At 41.1% G+C, this 19,632-nt stretch overlaps 2 protein-coding genes across 2 annotated transcripts in view; one reads left to right on the top strand and one right to left on the bottom strand.

Moving 5' to 3' along the window:
• LOC131583041 (protein FAM169B-like) overlaps window positions 1–959 on the bottom strand; it is a 40,735-nt gene extending 39,776 nt beyond the window's left edge. Inside the window, exon 1 of the mRNA XM_058846802.1 lies at window positions 794–959. Coding sequence (XP_058702785.1) covers window positions 794–830 — 37 coding nt within the window. The 5' untranslated portion in view covers window positions 831–959. The remainder of the gene's footprint in view (window positions 1–793) is intronic.
• PGPEP1L (pyroglutamyl-peptidase I like) lies at window positions 348–19,417 on the top strand. The gene is made up of 5 exons (XM_058846803.1): window positions 348–482; window positions 3,088–3,140; window positions 9,335–9,451; window positions 9,913–10,142; window positions 11,064–19,417. The coding sequence occupies exons 1-5, from the start codon at window positions 449–451 to the stop codon at window positions 11,251–11,253; spliced, it is 624 nt and encodes a 207-aa protein (XP_058702786.1). The 5' UTR covers window positions 348–448; the 3' UTR covers window positions 11,254–19,417.
• Window positions 19,418–19,632: the final 215 nt, after the last annotated feature.

The following is a 19,632-nucleotide window of genomic DNA, read 5'->3' as shown; positions in this document are numbered from 1 at the left end:
GGAAATGGACTGATAAGTTTTTGTAGTTGTCATTCCTCACCATTAAAGTGAATTACAACTGCTAAATCCAGAATACCCACAGAGTTATAATAAAATTGATTCAATTAATTTTCTGTTTATTTGCACATAAACAAGTGATGAAAAATATTGCTGTATATTTTCCAAGAAATTTCTTTAAGCTATTCCACTTCTTTCTAAATACTCCATGCCTGGGAAAGGAAAAGTTTGGGGCAGTCCCAATCAGCCAGTCTTCTATCTTTAATAGGTACGTAATCATTTTTGCTTTAAAAGTTACATGAGTCACAAATCATCCCTGTCACATGAAGCCAGGCTCATCACAGTTGGAAGAGAAAAGGTGCCCCAAATGAAGTTTGCCACAGATACCTGAATTATAATACTGTTTGGAACTGAAAACCAAGAAAATTGCACCTTCTGGAGATTAGATTCCATGGAGTCGAATTCCAGCACTGTGGTGGTGACTGGTAAGATTTTTATTTTATTCTTTGAGCCAGAGATGGTATGCAGGCATGCTTGATCTTTGTCATAAAGTTTCCTGGAGGGAAAAAGAGTAGCAAATGGTCATAGTAACATTTCCAAATGGAAAATAACTTGCTGTGCCTTCCTAAGAAAACTCAGATGCATGTCAGAGGAAACAGTCTGCAGTCTGCCCTCTTTACTGCCATCCAGTTTGGTTTGTTGTTCATTCTCTCCATGTTTTAATCTTTGTTGACATTCTCTCTGATCCAAACCACATAGCTCAAGGCAGTGCAGGCTACTATTAGATAAAGCTTACCCAAAAGACGCTCTGAAGCAAGAAAACCAGGTTGCATCACAATGTCATACAGTCAGTGTCCAGAATTAGAGCAGCACATGGCAACTTTCAGGGGCTCAGTTTCATGGCAAGGTAAGGGAGTTTTAAACAGGAGATGCTGCCTCATCACTGCTAAACTAAACCATTCCATTTAAATATACCAAAGGAACATGCCTGAACATGCAGCACAAGGACCAAATTTGGAGTTTCTCTTGCTGGCTCCAACTGCTGCAGCATCAGAGAGGCAGAACCACCAGCTCAGAGAGTCCTGAGCTTTAAAAGGTTAAAGCTCTTAAGGAATGCTGCTGCTCGCTGTTCCTCTTGTTGCCACTGGCTCATCTAAGGGCAATCATTACACATATCTTGACATGTGAGTTGCTGGATAATTTTCCACTGCAGGTCATCTGAGGACATAGGAAGGAGGGTGAAGCTACATCAAAGAGATTTGCATCTTGCTGTTTTCAATTAAACACTTTTTTTTTTTTTTTTTTTTTTTTTTAATAGCTGCAAGATGGGCAGAACTAGTCTGGCTTGCTCCAGACATTAACTGCAGATGAGCTGGACGGGAGTGCAGGAGAGGTCAAGAGATACTTGCTAACCTCCTAAAAGGCTGACAGTCTGGTTCTATCCTATGATATTTATGGCACATACCCTTGTTGGGAACACTTCTTAGCACCCTTTTAGTTTTTTCCTCTCTTTAGATCACCATTTATGTCCAGAAATTTCCTTGGTTAAAAAGCTTCAGACTAGTTAAGACACACATGCATCTTTAATCTACTACAGAGATTATCACAGCATGTCTCTGTCACATTTTCACCTGCTCAGAATATAAACCTGCTGGCAGGGAGCCCAGTTTATTATGTAGAGCCCAGTAGCATTCAGCCAGTTACCTCTCCACATTGCTGCAGGTACTGCAGTAAAACTCTCGTACATTCAGTCCTTTTTCATAGCAATTTTATCCTAAGCAGTACTTTCTTAGGGCCACCACTGACACAAGTGTTTTATTCTGAGCTACTTAATAACTTTATTATAATTCTGCAGTTCTGCACACACAGGTACAGAAACTTGTACATCTGCAGCTCCAAAATGGAGCAGGTGCCACCAGAATTTTGCTCTCAAAGCAGAGTGGGACTAATGGGGTTTTATGTTTCCTGGAAATGTGAAATGAGAACCATCTTCTTTGTTCCCTCTCCATAGGAGAAACTCAATCCTGTAAAAAATATTGTCAAAAATATAAGCTTTTCATAACATTAAAGAGAAAACATGGAGCAGTTATGAAATAAATATTAACAAATTAAGAAATACTTAAAGCCTAGCACTAATTAAGCTGTCACAAGCCTGCATTTAGGCTTAATTGTCTCCACATACAAGTAGCATTCACTGTGCAAAATGGCAATCATCTGCTGTCAAGTATTTACTTGTCCATTTAAGGATTTTAAATATTTAAGAGTTATAGCATTAAAGCCATTTCACAAACTCATTTTCCTGACACCCAGCATCTAGGACTTGGCAGCAGTCTGTATTGAGAACATTAATTGAGATTAATAAAGATAGTGGGAGTTTTCCATCAAACTTTCTAATGACAAAATGCCCATCTGCTCAAAATTAGGTCTTTTCCCTTTTTATTAAAAAAATCCTTTCACAAAAAAAAAAGCTGCATAAAATTGAATTAAATACTTGGGAGTCTGAATGTTCTTTCCCCTGTTCTCCTCTCTTTTCCTGGGGGAAAATGTGAAATAAGACATTTTTCCCAGCATCACAAAAAAGTACATTTCCCAGATAGAAAACTGTAAGTGTTCATTACTTGCGATTAAAATAAATTACAAATTAAATAAATTTTATTCTTTCAAACTTTTTCATTAAATATGCATATCTTCATCTTCATAAGCTTTAACAATAAGAATGATACATTAACTGTGACCTGGGAGTATTTAATACCATAACTTTTAGTAGTGGTATTTCTACGGATGATGATCCTTCCCCAAAATCATCATTTACATGATCTGTCCTATTGGTTTCACTACATTTAACCAGCTCCAGTTAAGGCTCTCTGATAAGAAAGCCTTGACATGAATGAAGATTGCAGGATTAGTTCTTTTATCAGTGAATATACAAATTGAAAATACTATTCCCCTAAGTGTTATAAAAGCTAAATCCTATGTAAAAAACTCAATCTTCATAACCAAAAATAGGAAGGTAAAGATCAAATATGTGTGTGCATCTAATCTGCAATTGCAGAGTAAGCACAGGTTTAAACTATCTTTCTTTCTTTTCAGGTTTTGGTCCCTTCAGACAATACCTGGTTAATTCTAGCTGGGAAGCAGTGAAGGTAGGCATAAAAAAAAAAGAAAAATGGAGGGAGGGAGGCATTTTATTTTTCAGACATCCCAACACAAACTGGTTTTAGGCTTTCCATTACCTTGTCATGATTCTAATATTAAGCAGAATTGTGCCTCATGGAGCAGACACCAAACATGGAACAAAGAGGATAATGAAGAAATGAAATGTTCTTTTACTTGCATTATTCTTGGTGCTATTTAAGCACTTCAAAATATTATTCTTTATTTCAAAAATTTATTTTTACCCAGGGTGCCTTCTCTACAACTGTTGCATGTGCCACAGGTTATGTCTGTCTTCAGTAAACTGATCATCTCTCCTACCACAGTTCATTTTATCCTGTGTGAGATGATTTCCTTCTCACACAAATGTAGCCTATTGAATTCTCACTGGCTGCTTCAGGAACACAGAACCTAAACTGTGCCAGTTCTAAGTGTGAGTTCACATTTCAGCTTTGGCTTCCACCTTCAAATGACAGTGAAGTCTACAGTTAAATTGAAAACAAGGTCATTCAGAGGGTTTTTTTTCCCTCCATACACCTTGACTGGCAGTAACAAGCCTGAGATGCAGTCTTGAAAATTCCTGCTTGTTTCCTATATCTGTGTATTAGAACAAATTTAGCTGGGGGATACAAAGACATGGTTTGGATACCTGGCATTCACCATCAACTGATTCATCATCCCTGTCACAGACAACAGCCTTTCCTGGAGTTCAGTTACTCTCATAAGGTACCTATGAACAGAGTTATTGTCAGAGGATCTTTCACATAAGATTTTAGCAATCCCAAGGTAGAAAGGAGGTTACACAATGAAATCTGAAACTAGTGGGGGAACAGTCAAAGTAGTAAAATTGAACTGCAGCATTGTTCCAAAATGTGCAAGAAATGACAGATAATACTGGTAAAATGGAAAAAGGACATGTAAAGCAAACCAAGGGGACTGTTTCCTATTATGAAACAAGTCCATACATTTTTTAATTCTTTTGGACACTGAAATGAGAAAGTTAGCTATAGGAAAGTATTAGTAATGACAGAAAGGGGATGGCTGTACAGGACTATAACCATAGTACAAATTTTGGTGACAGCTGCTGAATATCTGTTTTGAAAATGAAGTGCACTCAAGCCAAGATGATTGAAAAACAAGGAGCCAGTATGTTTTTCCAAAGACCAAAGCTCTAGCAATTCCACCAAAACATACACCTTTTCTATTCTAGCTTTGTTGGGTGAAGAATGCTGAGTGTAGCTTGGTGTTTGGTAGAATAAATCTATTGCCCCTTCCAAGTCATGAGGGATGTTATCCTTGTAGGCTAACAAGAAACAAAAATACTTCTGTGATACCTTTCCACACCCCAGTCATGACAGGAGACCCATAAATTATCTTAACTCCAACTTGACATGTGCCATGTACAAATATTTGTCAGTTGACAGTGTTCTTGCTCATTATTTCCTGATTCCTATTGGTTCTAATTTTGGGTGCAAGATCATCCTCTTCTGGCTGAAAATAGAGCATGTTCTTTATCTGCAAGCAAGACAGCCTCGAGCGAGAATGCACCGATGGGATGAGTTTTCTGTAACAATGCCATGAGCTGGCTATGCCAGGGAGTTACATAACAAGGGCCACAGCATTCCATAACAAAACAGATGTCAGTCCTTGTGCATGGAGAAGAACAAATCCATTTCCCTCTGATGTGGCACCCTCTATGTGGAATTAATTTGTATTCAGACTGGGGATGCTGCTTTCGTTTCCTACTTGCTGGCAAAGGTGGTTAATTCAGGCAATTCAGAGAAATTTGCTGCAGATCTGGAAGTACTTTGAATTTCGATAGGCTTCTCCACGCTAAATAGCAATCTCATGGTATTGTTCCATTGGCCTCATTCATAGGAGTGCCCCTCTGATCTTCAGGAAGCTTATGCACATATATTAAAGATAGCAAAATTTAGTATTTACATCTGGAAGTAATCCTGTCTTGGCTTGGGGTACCCACATGGATCGCTGGAGTGACATAAAACCCTCCTGCCAAGTCTCTTTGCTGTGAGCCACACAAGTGTGCACTCAAATTCATCCTCAGGAACGTGCTGAGCAGCCAGAACAGACCTGCTGAATATGACTGGTCAGGCTTAATGCCTTTGTAGCATTACCCAGAACTATCCTAATTGTTACCCCAAAATGAAGTAGGTGCTTATCAAAAGGGACACCACAGCACCCTCAGAGATGATGTAATGCCGATACATGCAGTCTCAAAAGTTCACATCCCAGAAGGGTCCTCATACCAAAGGCATCTGAAATCCTGTAAAAATACATTTAAAAGTTCCAGTGTCCTAATTCCAAAACATAGCCTCACTCTCCATGCTTTTGGAATGGATTCTTTGCAAAAGAACCATGGCTGCCCTTCTGTGAGCAATACTTGCTCTTACTCACAACTGCTTCCTTAAGCTCCTCCACAAGACGCTGCTGATGGAATCAGCTGTGCTTCTGAAACTCTCTTCTTGCTGTAGGGAAGATCAGAGACTGATTCAGTGAGCACACAGCCCATTCCAATAGCTATATCCCTTTTATGTCCTCATTGGACACACAGAAAAATATTATTTCCCTTACAAATTCACCTGCCTTTTTGATTAATAAGCCAAGTTCCCCTGAAGTCCTTGGGAATCCAATGATAAATGTGGGTAAAACTCTACAAATCTCTATGTCTACTGGTTTAAAAAGAGGATTTGTCCTGAATTTCCTCTTTTAGAATATGAAGATATAATTTTCCCAGAACGTGAGGAATACCCCATTGTTTTTGCATGGACCCAAGTTCTCATCACAGCACAAGACTCTCACACAAGGCATTCATCAACATTGCATTCTTCATCCATGGAGTTTTTGTTCCTCAGCAGGTACCCCTCAAGTGTTCAGGGAAAAGGGAATCAAATGGACCCGAAAGCACAGACAAACCTGTCAATCCAAGGTCATGGAGAAAAGCTCCAGAGCTCTTATAGACACCATCACCTGGCCCAGGATGGTTGTCTAGCACTAGAAAGACAGGTTATCTTTTAGAAACCTGTCCCACTAAGTTTTTCATGGTTCTTGTAACTTCATTCACCTGAAATACATGCCTAAAATATGCACAAAAGCTCTGCCAGCAACACTTTTAACTCTGGAAGCGCAGGACATTCTCACTAATGGAAAACACCACCAGGTATTTACTCTGCATTTGCTGACAGATCAGTGAGTTCCATGATGTGTTAGTGCTGCAGCACCACATTGGACTTTCAGAATCCCAGATCCCCTGATTTATTTATTCCATGCTACAGACTGATGGTCCCACCTAATAACCCTTGATCCAACCCTGCTGATGTGTCTCCTCCAGAAAGTCCTGTCTGCAGCTTGGCAGCAAAATGACCTATCAGAGCACTCCACCATCAAGGTCACAGTCCCCAGTTAATAAGGCACAAATGCAAGTTGAGTGACAACATTCATAGTAATTAAACTGTTAGTGCAAAGAACAGGTCACATTTCCAACTGCTTCTGGGAACTATGTCTGCTATCGGGAGATAAGGATCAGATCTCTCAGCGCAGTTTTTCATCCTGCCACTGACCATGTGGTCTTTGGAAATCTGTCATTTAATCTGTCTCTCTCCCTCTCTGCTTTAGTTTCATCATCTGTGAAACTAAGACATTGCTATTTAGTGCCTTCATTTCTGTTTTGGAACTTTCTTACATTCGTGGAGTTTTAAGAAGGTTATCTACAGGATTAGAAAAAACCCAACAACTTAAAACAACCAAAAACCCAAACCAAACACATAAACAAAACCCCACTAACCAGCCACACAAAACACGTTTGTTTGCAGTGTACTTGCAGTCTGGCTGGGGCAACTGAAACCTTCTGATTTCCTTTCTGCACCAACACAAGCAGTTCACAAAATTAACACACGCAACCACCTTCCCAGCAACCCAAATCAGTGAGAACTCAGGCAAAATCAGGAATGTTTTCCAGAGTTTTCTAGAAGTTCAAGCTATTTCCAACACACAGTGTTTCCAGCACCAACCTGAGCACAGTGCTCACTTTAGAAATCACTTCTCTTTGGGCCAGAACACCAGTGGACAGGACTATGAGCACAACTCACAACACCTCAAGGTCAGCAGCTGATAATGTTGGATTTCTTCTCCCTTCTAGAAAAGGCATTCCCAAAAAAGGAATCTTCATGTTTTCTTTCAAACCACTTCTCCCACAAAACAGTCCTCCAAAACTTTTCTCCTCTGAAATTTCCTGTTTCAATTACAAAAGACAGACACTTGTTTACTGAATTCACTCACCAGTGTGAGCTCTGGTTTCCAGGTGCAGTTACCCTCCTCTAACCAGCTTCAGTCTCCCACCTTAAATGCAAAAATGGTTCTGCTTAAGGCCGAGACAAGGGACAACCTTTTTTTATTTTGCTCCATGTTTACACAACATCCGGTCTGAGTGGTGTAAGACCATGGCTGGGATTGTTGGACAACACAGTAATAGACATTATTGACAACACACTGAAATTGCTTAGGACACAGAGAACCATCTTCCTTTACATAAATTCTCAGCCATTTGCTATTGGCCAGCTTCAGTTTGGTGCTGCACAAAAGTATTTCTGTGTGTTTCTGCCATGACAGCTGGTGACAACAGAATGTCTTGACCCAGAAAGGACGAGAGGAGAACAGCATTACAGTTGTGCCTTTGGGTCTCCACGTTCTGCACCAAAGTTAGGGGTAGTTGAGTCCTCTAAGCCTTATAGCTTAAAAGAAAGAATCTCATTAAATGTAAAAATTAAAAATGCTTTGGAAAAGAAAATGCTAATTGTGAACCAGCTGGGGTTTTCTTGTGTGGAGGCTCAGGCACAGTACAGCATTCTTCAGCGAGATGATGCAATGGGCTCTCAAAGACTGTCAGTGCCCACAGGAAAAAAGGCTGGCACTATTCTCCAAATGTGTTTACTTCCCTGCAGGCATTGTTTCCTTGCTTGTGTCAAATAGTTTATTGAGCACAGCTAATCAATGCTTCCGCTGACAAGAAAATTGGAACAGTTTATATAGGAAGCGAGTGTTGAAGGAGAAATTTCCCAGAACTGTGGGGCTCATCTGCGTGGGTATCCTGAGTGAGAAACAAAAACCTGAGAAGACAATGACACTGAATAGAGTTAGAGGTCTCTTGGGCTAATCAGACACCTCCACTTTTGCCTGTGCCCCCTTAAAATCTTAACCTGCACCATCCTTGGTAGTGGTTTACTCAAATGGAACAGGTATTTTCAATTGACCACCATTCTACTTTTCTGGGACAAAATTTTCCGCCTCAGATGAATTCCTTCTGCATCCTGCCACTGCAGCTGCTTACCTTCTGCTGAGGCCTATGCCTTGTTTGTTAGCCCTGTTCCACTGACAAAATAATTTCAAGTCACTTCCATGTAACATTTATTCTCCAGACCATCTTTCAACTACCTGGCCAACCTGCTGCTTTGAAGGGTGCCTTTGTTCCATTCACCTCAATTCTGGGCACAATTTTTTCTTTGGGAAAATTGGTCCTGTGTGGAAATTCTACATAATTGTACAGAGAAGTAACATTTCAGTGATGTTTCCTTTTACTAGAGAAACATTCTACACCAAAAAATAAATTAAACTCGTTCTAAATGTGACTTCCTCATGTTGACAGTGACCTTCAGCACAGATTACCTGAACCTGCTCAAACCAGCAGATCTCACACCCCTAAAGTGAAAAAGTCATGCTTAAGGTGAATTCTCCTTGGTTTTGTCTCTTGGGAGTGCAGTTTTTCTACCAGATCTTCCAGAGAAACAGCTCTTACCTTCAGCAAAGCCTATTAGATGCTTTCAAGGGTGGAGCTTTTCTGAGAGATGCTGTCTCATGGTTCCCCAGGGACCAGTCCCAAAGCGATAACCCCTCCCACCCCCTGGACACTGAGCATCTCCTTGGAAAACACAACAAGGGCTCCACAAAGATGGATGTGACATTAGGAAACTGTTTAGCACATTTTAGTCTCTTCCAGTTAGAAGAGACAGAGCAACCACAAAACAAATCTCATTGCAGACCAGTGTTCAGGAGCCATGGGCTAAGGTGTTGCTCTTTCAGGTGTTTTCTCAGTTGAATCAGCCCAGTTTCTTTATCACAGTCAGAAATCCAATGCTCCTTCAAGTCCTCAGTGGCTTTTTTGTAAACACAGGAGCTGTCCAAGAGAGGCCTTGGTGAAAACATCGATCTCCGGATCATGCAGCTGCCAGTGGTTTACCAAAAAGCAAAGGAGCAAGTCTGCAAGATATGGACAACTCTTCAGCCACTGGTGGGTAATGATGAAGTTACACAATTTCCTCCCTTTCCCTGAATACAAAAAATAATCTCCAAGAGAGTATTGCAAAACATCAAACAACTCTGGAAAGGGACTACTGAAAGCTCTGATCAAGGTGCCAAGCTGAAAGTCAGAGCACACACTAATTAGCATGCTGGTTTAACCCCGTGCCAGTTAAACAGCATAACTGATGCTGAACAAAGGGAAGGAAAATATCTACCATAAACTGCAAAAAAGGTACTACAGCTCTGCAGCCCTGACTAGACACAACAAAAACTACAGCCTAATTTTGTTCTCATTTATAATCCCTTATCAAAGTTTTCTTTAGACTTGAGCAAAACTCCCCACCTTGAAGCCAGTAATTCACATAATGCTTGGCACTTTTACATCACATGTTTTTAAAAAGCAGATCTCATTTTTAATTTCCTGTTATTCACTCTGGTGGGAAAAACCAGCTTACAGTTCATGTTGGGCTGGCTTCCTCCGCCACAGCGCTCATCATCCTGGAGCAGTGTGGGAAGAACAAAGGCTACCACGAGAGGGATGCTTGTGGTTTTCACCCAGAAGGTGCCTGCTGCGTGCTAGATGGCCCAGAAAAGATTGAATCTACAATTAATATGAAGAGTCTCTGGAGAAACATCTCAGTGGAAGGGATTGATATCATCCTTTCCAGAGACGCGGGAAGGTAAACATCGCGTATCAGGGGCTCACAGAAGCAACTCAATCAGCTCATTTAACCTTGGGGAATCTTGGCCATGACCTCTCCTCCAACATAAATCACTCTGAAGCAAAGTCTGCAGAAGGGCACAAGTATGAAATTGGGATGAATTTAAATTTTATGTAAAGCAGCCTTCATGAAAAACTACAGCAATATTTTTCCATAGATTTGTAAACTCCAAAAGAAACAAGTTTCAACATAGCACACCCTGTGATGAGCAACTGCAGTAAACCTCAGCTATTAAGAGAGTCTGAAAGCAATACCGACTATTAGCAGATTTTAATCTATTTTTCTCAGCGGGGTGGGATACAAAATGTAAATAGATACACTGGAGAACAGCAACTACAGGTACTGTTAGAACCAGGCCTGTGATCTCATTATGTGTTCCAGTAGCACTGAAGCAATTTTCTACTATGCTAGTCTTCAATAGAAAGGAAAACAAAACAGTAATTTTTGTTTTAAAGAAAAATCAGCTAATATTGGCCCTTAAATTCAAGACTTGCACCTGAATTTTAAAAGGTGGAATGATAAGAAAAATCCCTTCTGACAGGGAGATTTTATGACTTAGACAAGAAGTGTGTTACATGGTTGTAATTTCCAGCAGGGTGTGTTACCTTTCCCATCCCACAAGAATGCCTGTCTTGTGATTTTTTTTTTTATTTAAAGTTCTTTGTGGGTGGGTGTCTGAGAAACCAAACCATCAGATAAGCAACATTTGTTTCTCAAACTTGGTTTATTTCAGCATTTCCTTTATCCACTAAGCAAATATGTTCTTAATAATTTCATAAACCAGATCTGGTTTGGCTACTTAGAATATTTAAATTTAATCAAGGTTTACTGAGCCTTAATTCAGGTTTCTGGGGTTTTTTTTTGTTCTTAATATTGCAGGTACATCTGTGATTACACCTACTACACTTCTCTGTATTATGGCAATGGAAAAGCTGCTTTCATCCACGTCCCTCCATTATCTGAGTCAGTAACAGCAGAATTTCTAGGAAAAGCATTACAGACCATTATCTTAGCAATGTTAGAACAGTGTGTGGAACAAAGAGAGATGGATCATAGAGGGGAAAAATGATGATTTCTTAGAATGCAATTCTTTACCTCTTAAATGAAGCAGTTCTAAAGATTATTTAAAACACACACAAAGGATTTTATAGCCCATGTTATTTTCAGTGAAATTTCCTTGCAAAACCCAACCAACCATTTGCAACTCTTAGAAAAGGCTTGAGGGGAAAAAAAAAACCCAAATGATTGGTGGTTCATATTGCTAACAATACAGTTGTTCAGATTTCAGAAAGCGTGAAACTGGACTGGAAACAATTTAGATGCTTAATCCTGGTTGTGTTGGTTAGAAAGACACGAATAAAGACTTGCTGACCCCAGATGGATGCTCACAGCTACAAGGACTCAGCACAGGATGGATGTTACCAGAGGCCCCCCTCAGCCCCTGTGTGAGTCCAGAGTTCAGGCCACAAAAAACGTGGCTATGGGAGAAACCATAACACACTTGGGCATTCTGGTATGTGGAGTTTTAAAATTCTGCCTTACTGACCTGCTGTAGATTCTCCTTTCCACATCAACAACAGGCTGTGACCCAGAATGACTTCAGAGTACAGAGAAAACTGGAAACCAGCAGGATCTGTAATGATCTTGGTAACTTGAATTTCAACCCAAAACTGCCACTTGCCCCAAATTCTCAGTGCCTGTCCCAAAGGAAAACCCCATAGTCCTTCCACAGCCCAAAGGCAAATCCCACAGCTAATCTGTCCCAAGAGAGGCAATCCTGGGGCACTGTGCTGTGGGGAGGGTTAGAGCATGTGAGGTTACCTACAGAACAGGAACCAAAGCAGATCCCAAAATGTAAAACCCAGGACTCCTGCACATCTCAAACAGCTCCGTACAGAAGTGCTGGTAGCACAGAGGGTCACAGCACTGCCCTTCAGCACACAGGCAATGTCCATGCCTGAAACTCTGCTGCCAGGACACAGGGACAAGATTCAATCAGTCAGTGGAACAGCACAGCAGCAGCTCAATCTGGACACCTGGGATTTCCTGAGGGAAACAAAAGCCTGTTCCTCAAGCACCACCAGTAAAAGGCCAAGACAAACGTAACAGCACAGGCAGCTGCTGGGGCTTTGGGCCACCACTGAGCCTTGTTTTAGTCAACATGCTGATGGCCAAGAGTCTGAGGAACTGGAAATGCCAAGATAATGCTGGTTTTCTTGGCACTGTCTTTTCCAGTGTGAAAACCAGGTGCTGCCTGGCTGTGCCTCACATGGGGATCACTCTGCAGGTAAATAAATAATTAGCAATGCTCACCTTATGCACTGGAACCGCCTCGTGCAAAACTGCTCAAATCTCAGACATGAAGGATCCAAAATCTGTGTCTCTGGATGAAGATGCTTTTGATTTCTACCAAACAATGGCAGTACTGACCTCCTATTAAGAGTAGCTCAGTTAGATGCAGCCAGAAAGGGCAGAGGAAAACCAGAGCAGCTTTACTCTGAGTTTTCTAACCTGTGCTTGCTTTGCATAAGGAGCAACAAAATCAGAAACAAGAAAATGCATACAGAATTCTTTTATTTAACTTAAATCATGTAGTACTGAAACTACTAGAAAAAAGCAGAGTAAGAGAAACTAAAGGAGCCTTAGCTTCAGCCATTCAAAATAGACAAAGTTTCTTCTTCTCATAATGTAAAGAATCCCGAGTATATCGCAATAACAGGAATAAATTCTTACAACAGAATATACAAAAACATTTTGAAATTTTTTTTTATCTACTGATTCATTTTAATATAAACACAGGAATTTCTTTAGGAATAATTTATACACAGCAAGTCTTTTTATGTAATAAATTGGCCATGTTATTTTTTAATTTTCTCTTTAAAAAATTTAAACAAGAAAAATTGGAAAATGTATTTGCAACTGCATCCATTCCTTAGCACTTTCTATTTTTTTGTCCCAGAGGTAGACAAACTCTGGCCAATCCTTTCATCTCAAACCTCACTGGTTCAGAAAACAGAAGAAGAGAAAGGTGTCCCTGTCCACAGCAGAGAGGTTGGATCTTCAAGCTTTTTAAATAACAATAAATAGGGACCCTGCCTTGCTCATTTCAACAAAGCTTCCAATGGTGCTCAACAACTTTAGAGGCTGCACACAAGCATTTAAAGTGATAAGAAATTTGTAAATAATTCTTCAATAGCCATTACCAAAACCACCTTCCCTCTTTCCCTTCCGCAGTCACATCCTTCAAAGCCCCCGTGGTGCAGGTGCTGAGCGGCCCCGAGAGCCTGGGGAGCAGCAAACCCCGCTCTGTTTCCCCACCAGTGAGGTTCCTGTCATCCATGAAGGTAACTGCCCTAGACAGCAAGTGAAATGACCAGGTAAGATGATCCCACCCCAACCAGAGGGCTCTGGAAGACCAGGATACTGAAGATACAGAACATTTTCCCAACTCCTTTATGCACTCTCTGTATGCTGGGTCACAAAGCGTGGGCGGGACGGGGGAGAGGGACAAGCCATGAATTGGACAAGTCAGCGATTCCTTTTTGGCATATTGTAAAGCTAACTAGTAACTGGTACCATGGAAAAACTGATCACAGACAGACACACCCACACACAGACACAGAAAAGTGCCCTTAAATTATATTTTAGGCATTTATAAACTACTATCATTTTATAAAATTATTCTATGTACTTACAAAACGCAATGAAACATGTAATTAGTTCTTGTAAACCAGATCTTCGTCAACTGACTACCCGTAATCTACTGGACTTAAAGCCCTATTGAAAATGCTAATTAATGGTTACTAATCAACGGAACGCATACCCAAAAAAATATTTATGAGCACACACACATATGCACACACACAAACTAGTGAAGTCCTAAGGTACTTGCAAAACAGGCCGACCGTAGGTGAGAGATCTGTTCAGGCTGACGACCAACTATTGTCACCCTCCTGGTAAGGAATTTACTGCTCCAGCTGAAATGTCCAGAGGTTCATTTACAAGTACCAATGATCAGAATTGTGACACCTGAGCAGTGATGCTGTCCCATGTAGATTAAGATCAGGGTACTACCTCAAACTTCTGTCAAGCCCTGTGTCTCTGCAAATCCCCACTGCTGCGTCCTTTGTTTTCAGGTGTCTCCCCACAAACTCCTCCGTGCTGACTGACCCAGCTGCTCCATGTCAGAGGCTGTTCAGCACCTCTGAGCAACCACTTCGGAATCGAGGTGTCCTTCAAAGCCCTCCTGTCTATCTGAGTTCTGTATCTTCAGCACCCCTGGCCACTTGTGGTGTTTCTACACATCATTCTTCAATAATTGTCTGCACATCTACTCATGGGTTAAGTTGCAATATCTGGCTTTATCACTGGTTAGTAAGGAGTGGATCCCTTGCACCTTCCTCCACTGTTGTTCAGCCCAGTGATTGAATACACGGTTGACAAACAAAATAAGAATAACAGGAAACAAGTGTTACTTGTACTAATGGAATGAAAAGGGTTTAAATATATATATATATCTATATTATAGATATACATATGCAGATATATATATGTATATATAGATATATATGTATGGAGTTACACCAACAATAGGAGCGTTGTTCACTTAGACTCGGATTGTACCCAACACCCCTCAGCAGTTCCCAGAGGGCCTGGCAGCAGCTCCCTCTGGTCACCACTCATCCTACACAAACTGGGTTTGCTTTCCTTTAAGAGACCAAGAGGAGCATCAGTGCGGCCGCAGCTGGAACCACACAGCACTGGGCACCGGCTGGGAGGAGCAGGGGCATCACACAGGGTGGCTCCACACCTTGCACCGTGCTCGGCTGCCACCTCTGGTTCATCATCCCGCCCAGGGAGCCCCTGATTCAGTGCCACGGCTGTGTTTGCACAGCAGTTGTGTTCCCTGCAGCCAAACCACCTCCTCTGCCACGGGCACTCTGCAATGCCAGCCAGGAGAGCCCCCCAGCCGAGCCCTGCAGTCCCAGCCGCCTGCTCCCCTCGGTGACGCCAGCTCCTTATCCCACTGCATCGAAACATCTTGGTGCCATTCGTCAAAATGCTGGTTTTCAGGGCTGGGTGGGCTTTTGTGTTTAATTTATAAACAAACTGGATTACTTTAACTTTATTCAAACATAGCTGAAGTTCTAAATAAATTTTCCATACCAGACAAGCCAGTGGTCTCAGGGAAGAACAACATTACAAACCATATTATGACTCTATCAAGCCAACATTAATTCTCAGTTGTTCACATGCACAAACAACTCGATTTACTGTCCAAGGGAAGTCTGCATGAAAAACCCATGTGAATAAAGCTATTCAAAATGCACAAAACACAACAAAAAAAGCTATGGAAACAAACAGAACGAAAAGGGAATTAAGCTTGAATCGCAAACACAGAATGCAATGGTATCATGAAGGTGGTTTGGTCCAGGAGAGCTGACTGCCATCACGCACACGGACGCGAGGCCTCGTGGCTGTCTTCTACTGAAGTGCTTTTTGAAATGCTTCTCGTGATGCTACGTCATTAGTGTTTCTTCCTAATGCATTGTAAAACCACCTATGTACAATTCTACAAACCAGTAACTCGGACAGTTTTAACAAAACCCTCCTAGCCAGCTGAAAGATCTGAGGATCTCCAGTTGTGGTAATCAATATGTGCAAGGGAGGGGAACAGCCACTGCACCGAAAGGTCACTAGAACATCATCAAACACGGAAAACCAAACCAATCTAGTGAAAACTTCCAATTTTGCTGGTTTCTCAGGACTAGGGAGAAATGCTCCCTCCAAAGACAAGCTGTAGTAATTAACCACAGCGCTGTGTATCCAAGAGGCCGGGTGTAACTCCAAGTAGCCAAGCACCACATTACTCAGATACCACAACCAACACCTGCACGAACAGCTGCCAGAGCTGGAAAAAGGGAAACATTATACAGCAAGTTGATGGCAAGTTCATTTTAGTCCTGTGTGCTTGTAAACCAGTTACACGCTGCCAGAGGGCAGTTAAAGTTTGATGGCTGGTCCATCAGAATCCACAGTTATAATGCATATAAACAGGGGAAGAAAAGGGAACTGACTTTTTACTGGCACATTAAAAGAAATCAATTCCTGTTAGTTTTAGAAAAAAAAAAAAATTTAAAAATCAGTGCTCTCTTCAAACAGAAGCAGCAAAGACCAAAGCTGTAAATTTGATGTAGTATTATCATCAGGCAGCCTGTGACAGGTTTTGGTCAAGAAAGCAATACCATCCCCTATAAGCCAATTTATTTTTGGGTTCTGATTTAGCCAGTTATCTTTTTGATGCTTGTGACATCTGAGCAAGAGCTGGCAGAATGACTTGGTCCATTCTACTGGACAAACAGAAAGACCATTCCCTTTAGTATTTTTTCTGGACCTTCAAACATTGTAAACATTTGATTTCTGTAACAGATTTCAGGAAATACTCACAATTTGAAGTTTCCATATCAGGTCAGCTGCATTTCCACTCATCCAAACACACAGCATTTTGCTGCTGACCCAAGAGGTGCTGTGACAGCATATTAAAAAGCCTCTGTGTTTCCTTAAAGAATGGTCACCCTAAGTCAGATAACTCTTGGATTTCTCCTCACAACAACAAATGTTAAAAAATAGGAGAAACCCTTTGGAATTGAGGCAAATATTCTGAGGTGACCCTCTGTGACAGGCAGTGACTGTTCCCCTCCAGAACCTAGAGCATGTGGTATATGGAGTGAGAGGTTACCAGTATCAACGGCATTTATTGGCTGCTGAGAAATGTGAGATGTATTTTTTTTTTTATATACACACATATAAAAAAATAAGAGTGAGGTAGATAAATGTTTGAAAAAAAAAATCAAAAACTGTCCCCCTGTCATACTCTAAAACCCTTATCTCAGTATTTAAATTCATTATGGGGCATCTCTACAGTGATTTAAACTGATATCACAAAATAAATAAAAAATCCTACATAGAATACCTTCTTAATTAACTTTTTTGTCTTTTTCATTTTCAAAAGGGAAAAATAACTATGGGACAGAGGCAAGAGAAGATAATGGGACCTAAACTACACAAGCAAAAAGCACTACAAACTTTTTAAAATCTCCAGTCAAAACTAGCAACCAGTATATTTTAATTAATTGTTCTAACTCAAAAGATTTGAACATTTCCATCCCAGAACCACCTCTTCCTGCCATCGTTTGGTTGGATCAGTGCTAAACAAAGGCCTAGACTGGAACTAAGGTAAGATGAGCAACTGGTAAGACTCCTTGGGTGTCGGCTTCCTGACGGCCCCTCCTTCCCCTCGCACCAAGGCTTCTGCAACTGAACAAACAAGCTCACTCGTCTTTTGTTCTGAGGTTTGGTCTGTGATTTAAGCCACAAGCTTGGACTTGTACAGGTTTCCATAGCTGCCAACACTTCACTGTTTGCCAGCCAAGCCGCTGGCCCCAGCTCCGAGCTTCCCACCAGTCCCACGGAAACAGCGCGGGAGCTTCCCTTTGGTTGGGGGGGTTTCTTCACTGGGGGTGGGAAGTGCAGCTCAGGTGCCCTCCACGAGGGCTCCCCTCCACGAGGGCTCCCCTCCACAAGAGCTTCCCCATCAGGAAGGTGAAGAGCTGGGGCTGGCTGGTGCCAGATGATCAATGGCCACCCTAGGAATGCCTGGCATTGCCAGCTGCACCTGGCACAGCTCTTGTCCACAGGGTGAAAGTGTTAAAAGAACTTTTTAAGGATCAGTGACCCAAAAGCCTGGTGTCTGCTGTTGTACCCAACTAATAATTTAAAAAGAATACATGTGTGTGTGTGTGTGTGTCTGTGTGGGATGGGCGGGTGGATGTGTGCCACGACCAGAACGAGCGGGGAGGGCAGGAGGGGTAGGACCCTTGTACAACAATGAATATAAACACTGAACAAGAATGTACTAAATAGTTAACCTTTTGTTTCTGACCTGAGTTTGTATCACGCCTTGCACTGTAAGAGACTTGTGTGCTGTCTGGGCAGAGGTTAGTGGGAAGGAAGGAAAACTGGGGCTTAAAAACACTGCACCACAGCACTGCCAGAGTATTCCTGTGCAGGGTGTCCCTTCTTTCTCCTTGTCCCCCTCCAAAACCCTGTAACCCACACAGCCAAGATGTTGTAAAACAACTAATGGGAAGGAGAGAAAAAAAGAAAAAAAAAAAAAAGAAAAAAAAATGTATTTATAAAAAGGCATTAAACAGTTCATGGCAAATCATATGAAAGGTATCAGTTACTGGGAAGGAGGAAGTAAAAGTTACACACTATAGTACAAAGCATAAGAAAATTTGTTGAAGTGGAAGGGAAGGGAAGGAGGGCAGACCTGAAGGTTTTCATAGATTAAATCCACAAAGATAAAGAACAAAAAAAATAGCAGCTTTTTTCTGTACAGACATATAGATGAGTATCTGAACCGTAAGAAAGTTATAAAAGTGACACAAAAGACAATGTGTATGCAAATGATCCATGGTCTAACATAGAACTGCAAGACCCTTCGAGAAGTCTCAATAATAAAGAGAAAAGGTCAACAAAGCATCATATACTTGAATCCGGTTACTGCTTTTTTTTGTCTTCTCCAATTTATGTTTCTAGGTGTTTTTTCCTTGCAAGCCTGTGAAGGAAGGCAGGCTGCAACGATGGAGATCTCGGCCGCTTATTTTCAGGTTTTCATAATTCATTTTTGGCGGGCGGTTGACTTTTTTTGTACACCTATTTGTTTAGCTCACCACTGCCAGTTTTGTCCAGAATTCACTGGGATGGGGACAGGGGTGGAGGGAGGGCTGGTTCTTTACCCCATCCCTTTTATCTTCTCCATCACAAGAAAAAAAAAAAAATCACATTTTGTCCAGTTTTGAAAAAAATATCTAGACAATTTGACTTTTTTAAATTTTTTTTTTAAATACCAGTGCATGACTGAACAGAAGATATTGGTCAGGATCTGTTTTGAACAGAGCAGTTGATTACTGTGCTCCTTCCATGACTACAAAAAAAAATAGAAACTAAAAAACCAAACGAAAACAAACAAAGAGTTCATTTTTTTTGGCAAAATTTGGCAGCGTTGAAAATGGTAACAGCCTTGGACGAATGATGGCCCTTTTTTATTCTTTTACATGTTCCTAAAAAGATTAAAGAGCAACATTAAAAATCCAGTCCTTTTTTTAGTTTAGGGTTTTTTTGTGTGTGGTTTTGTTTGTTTGTGTTTTTTGTTTGTTTGTGTTTTTTTTTAATAAAGACCTACAGTGTTAGGCAGGTGCTTGCAGGGGTACCGGGAACCACCTGGCCTGCGATATCTTTGATCTGATAAAAGTGCTGTACGGTTGAACTTGCACGCAGATATGTTTCCCATTATGAAGCAAAAAGAGAGACAGAAAGAAAGAGAAAGAAGAGAGAGGAGAGAAGAGAGAGAGACATCAGATCTCAAGTTTTCTGTTGCTATTAA

This window comes from Poecile atricapillus, chromosome 11 (assembly GCF_030490865.1).
Source record: "Poecile atricapillus isolate bPoeAtr1 chromosome 11, bPoeAtr1.hap1, whole genome shotgun sequence".
Lineage (NCBI taxonomy): Eukaryota > Metazoa > Chordata > Aves > Passeriformes > Paridae > Poecile > Poecile atricapillus.
The sequence above is the reverse complement of the archived record's forward strand: the minus strand, read 5'-3'. Positions and strand labels throughout refer to the sequence as shown.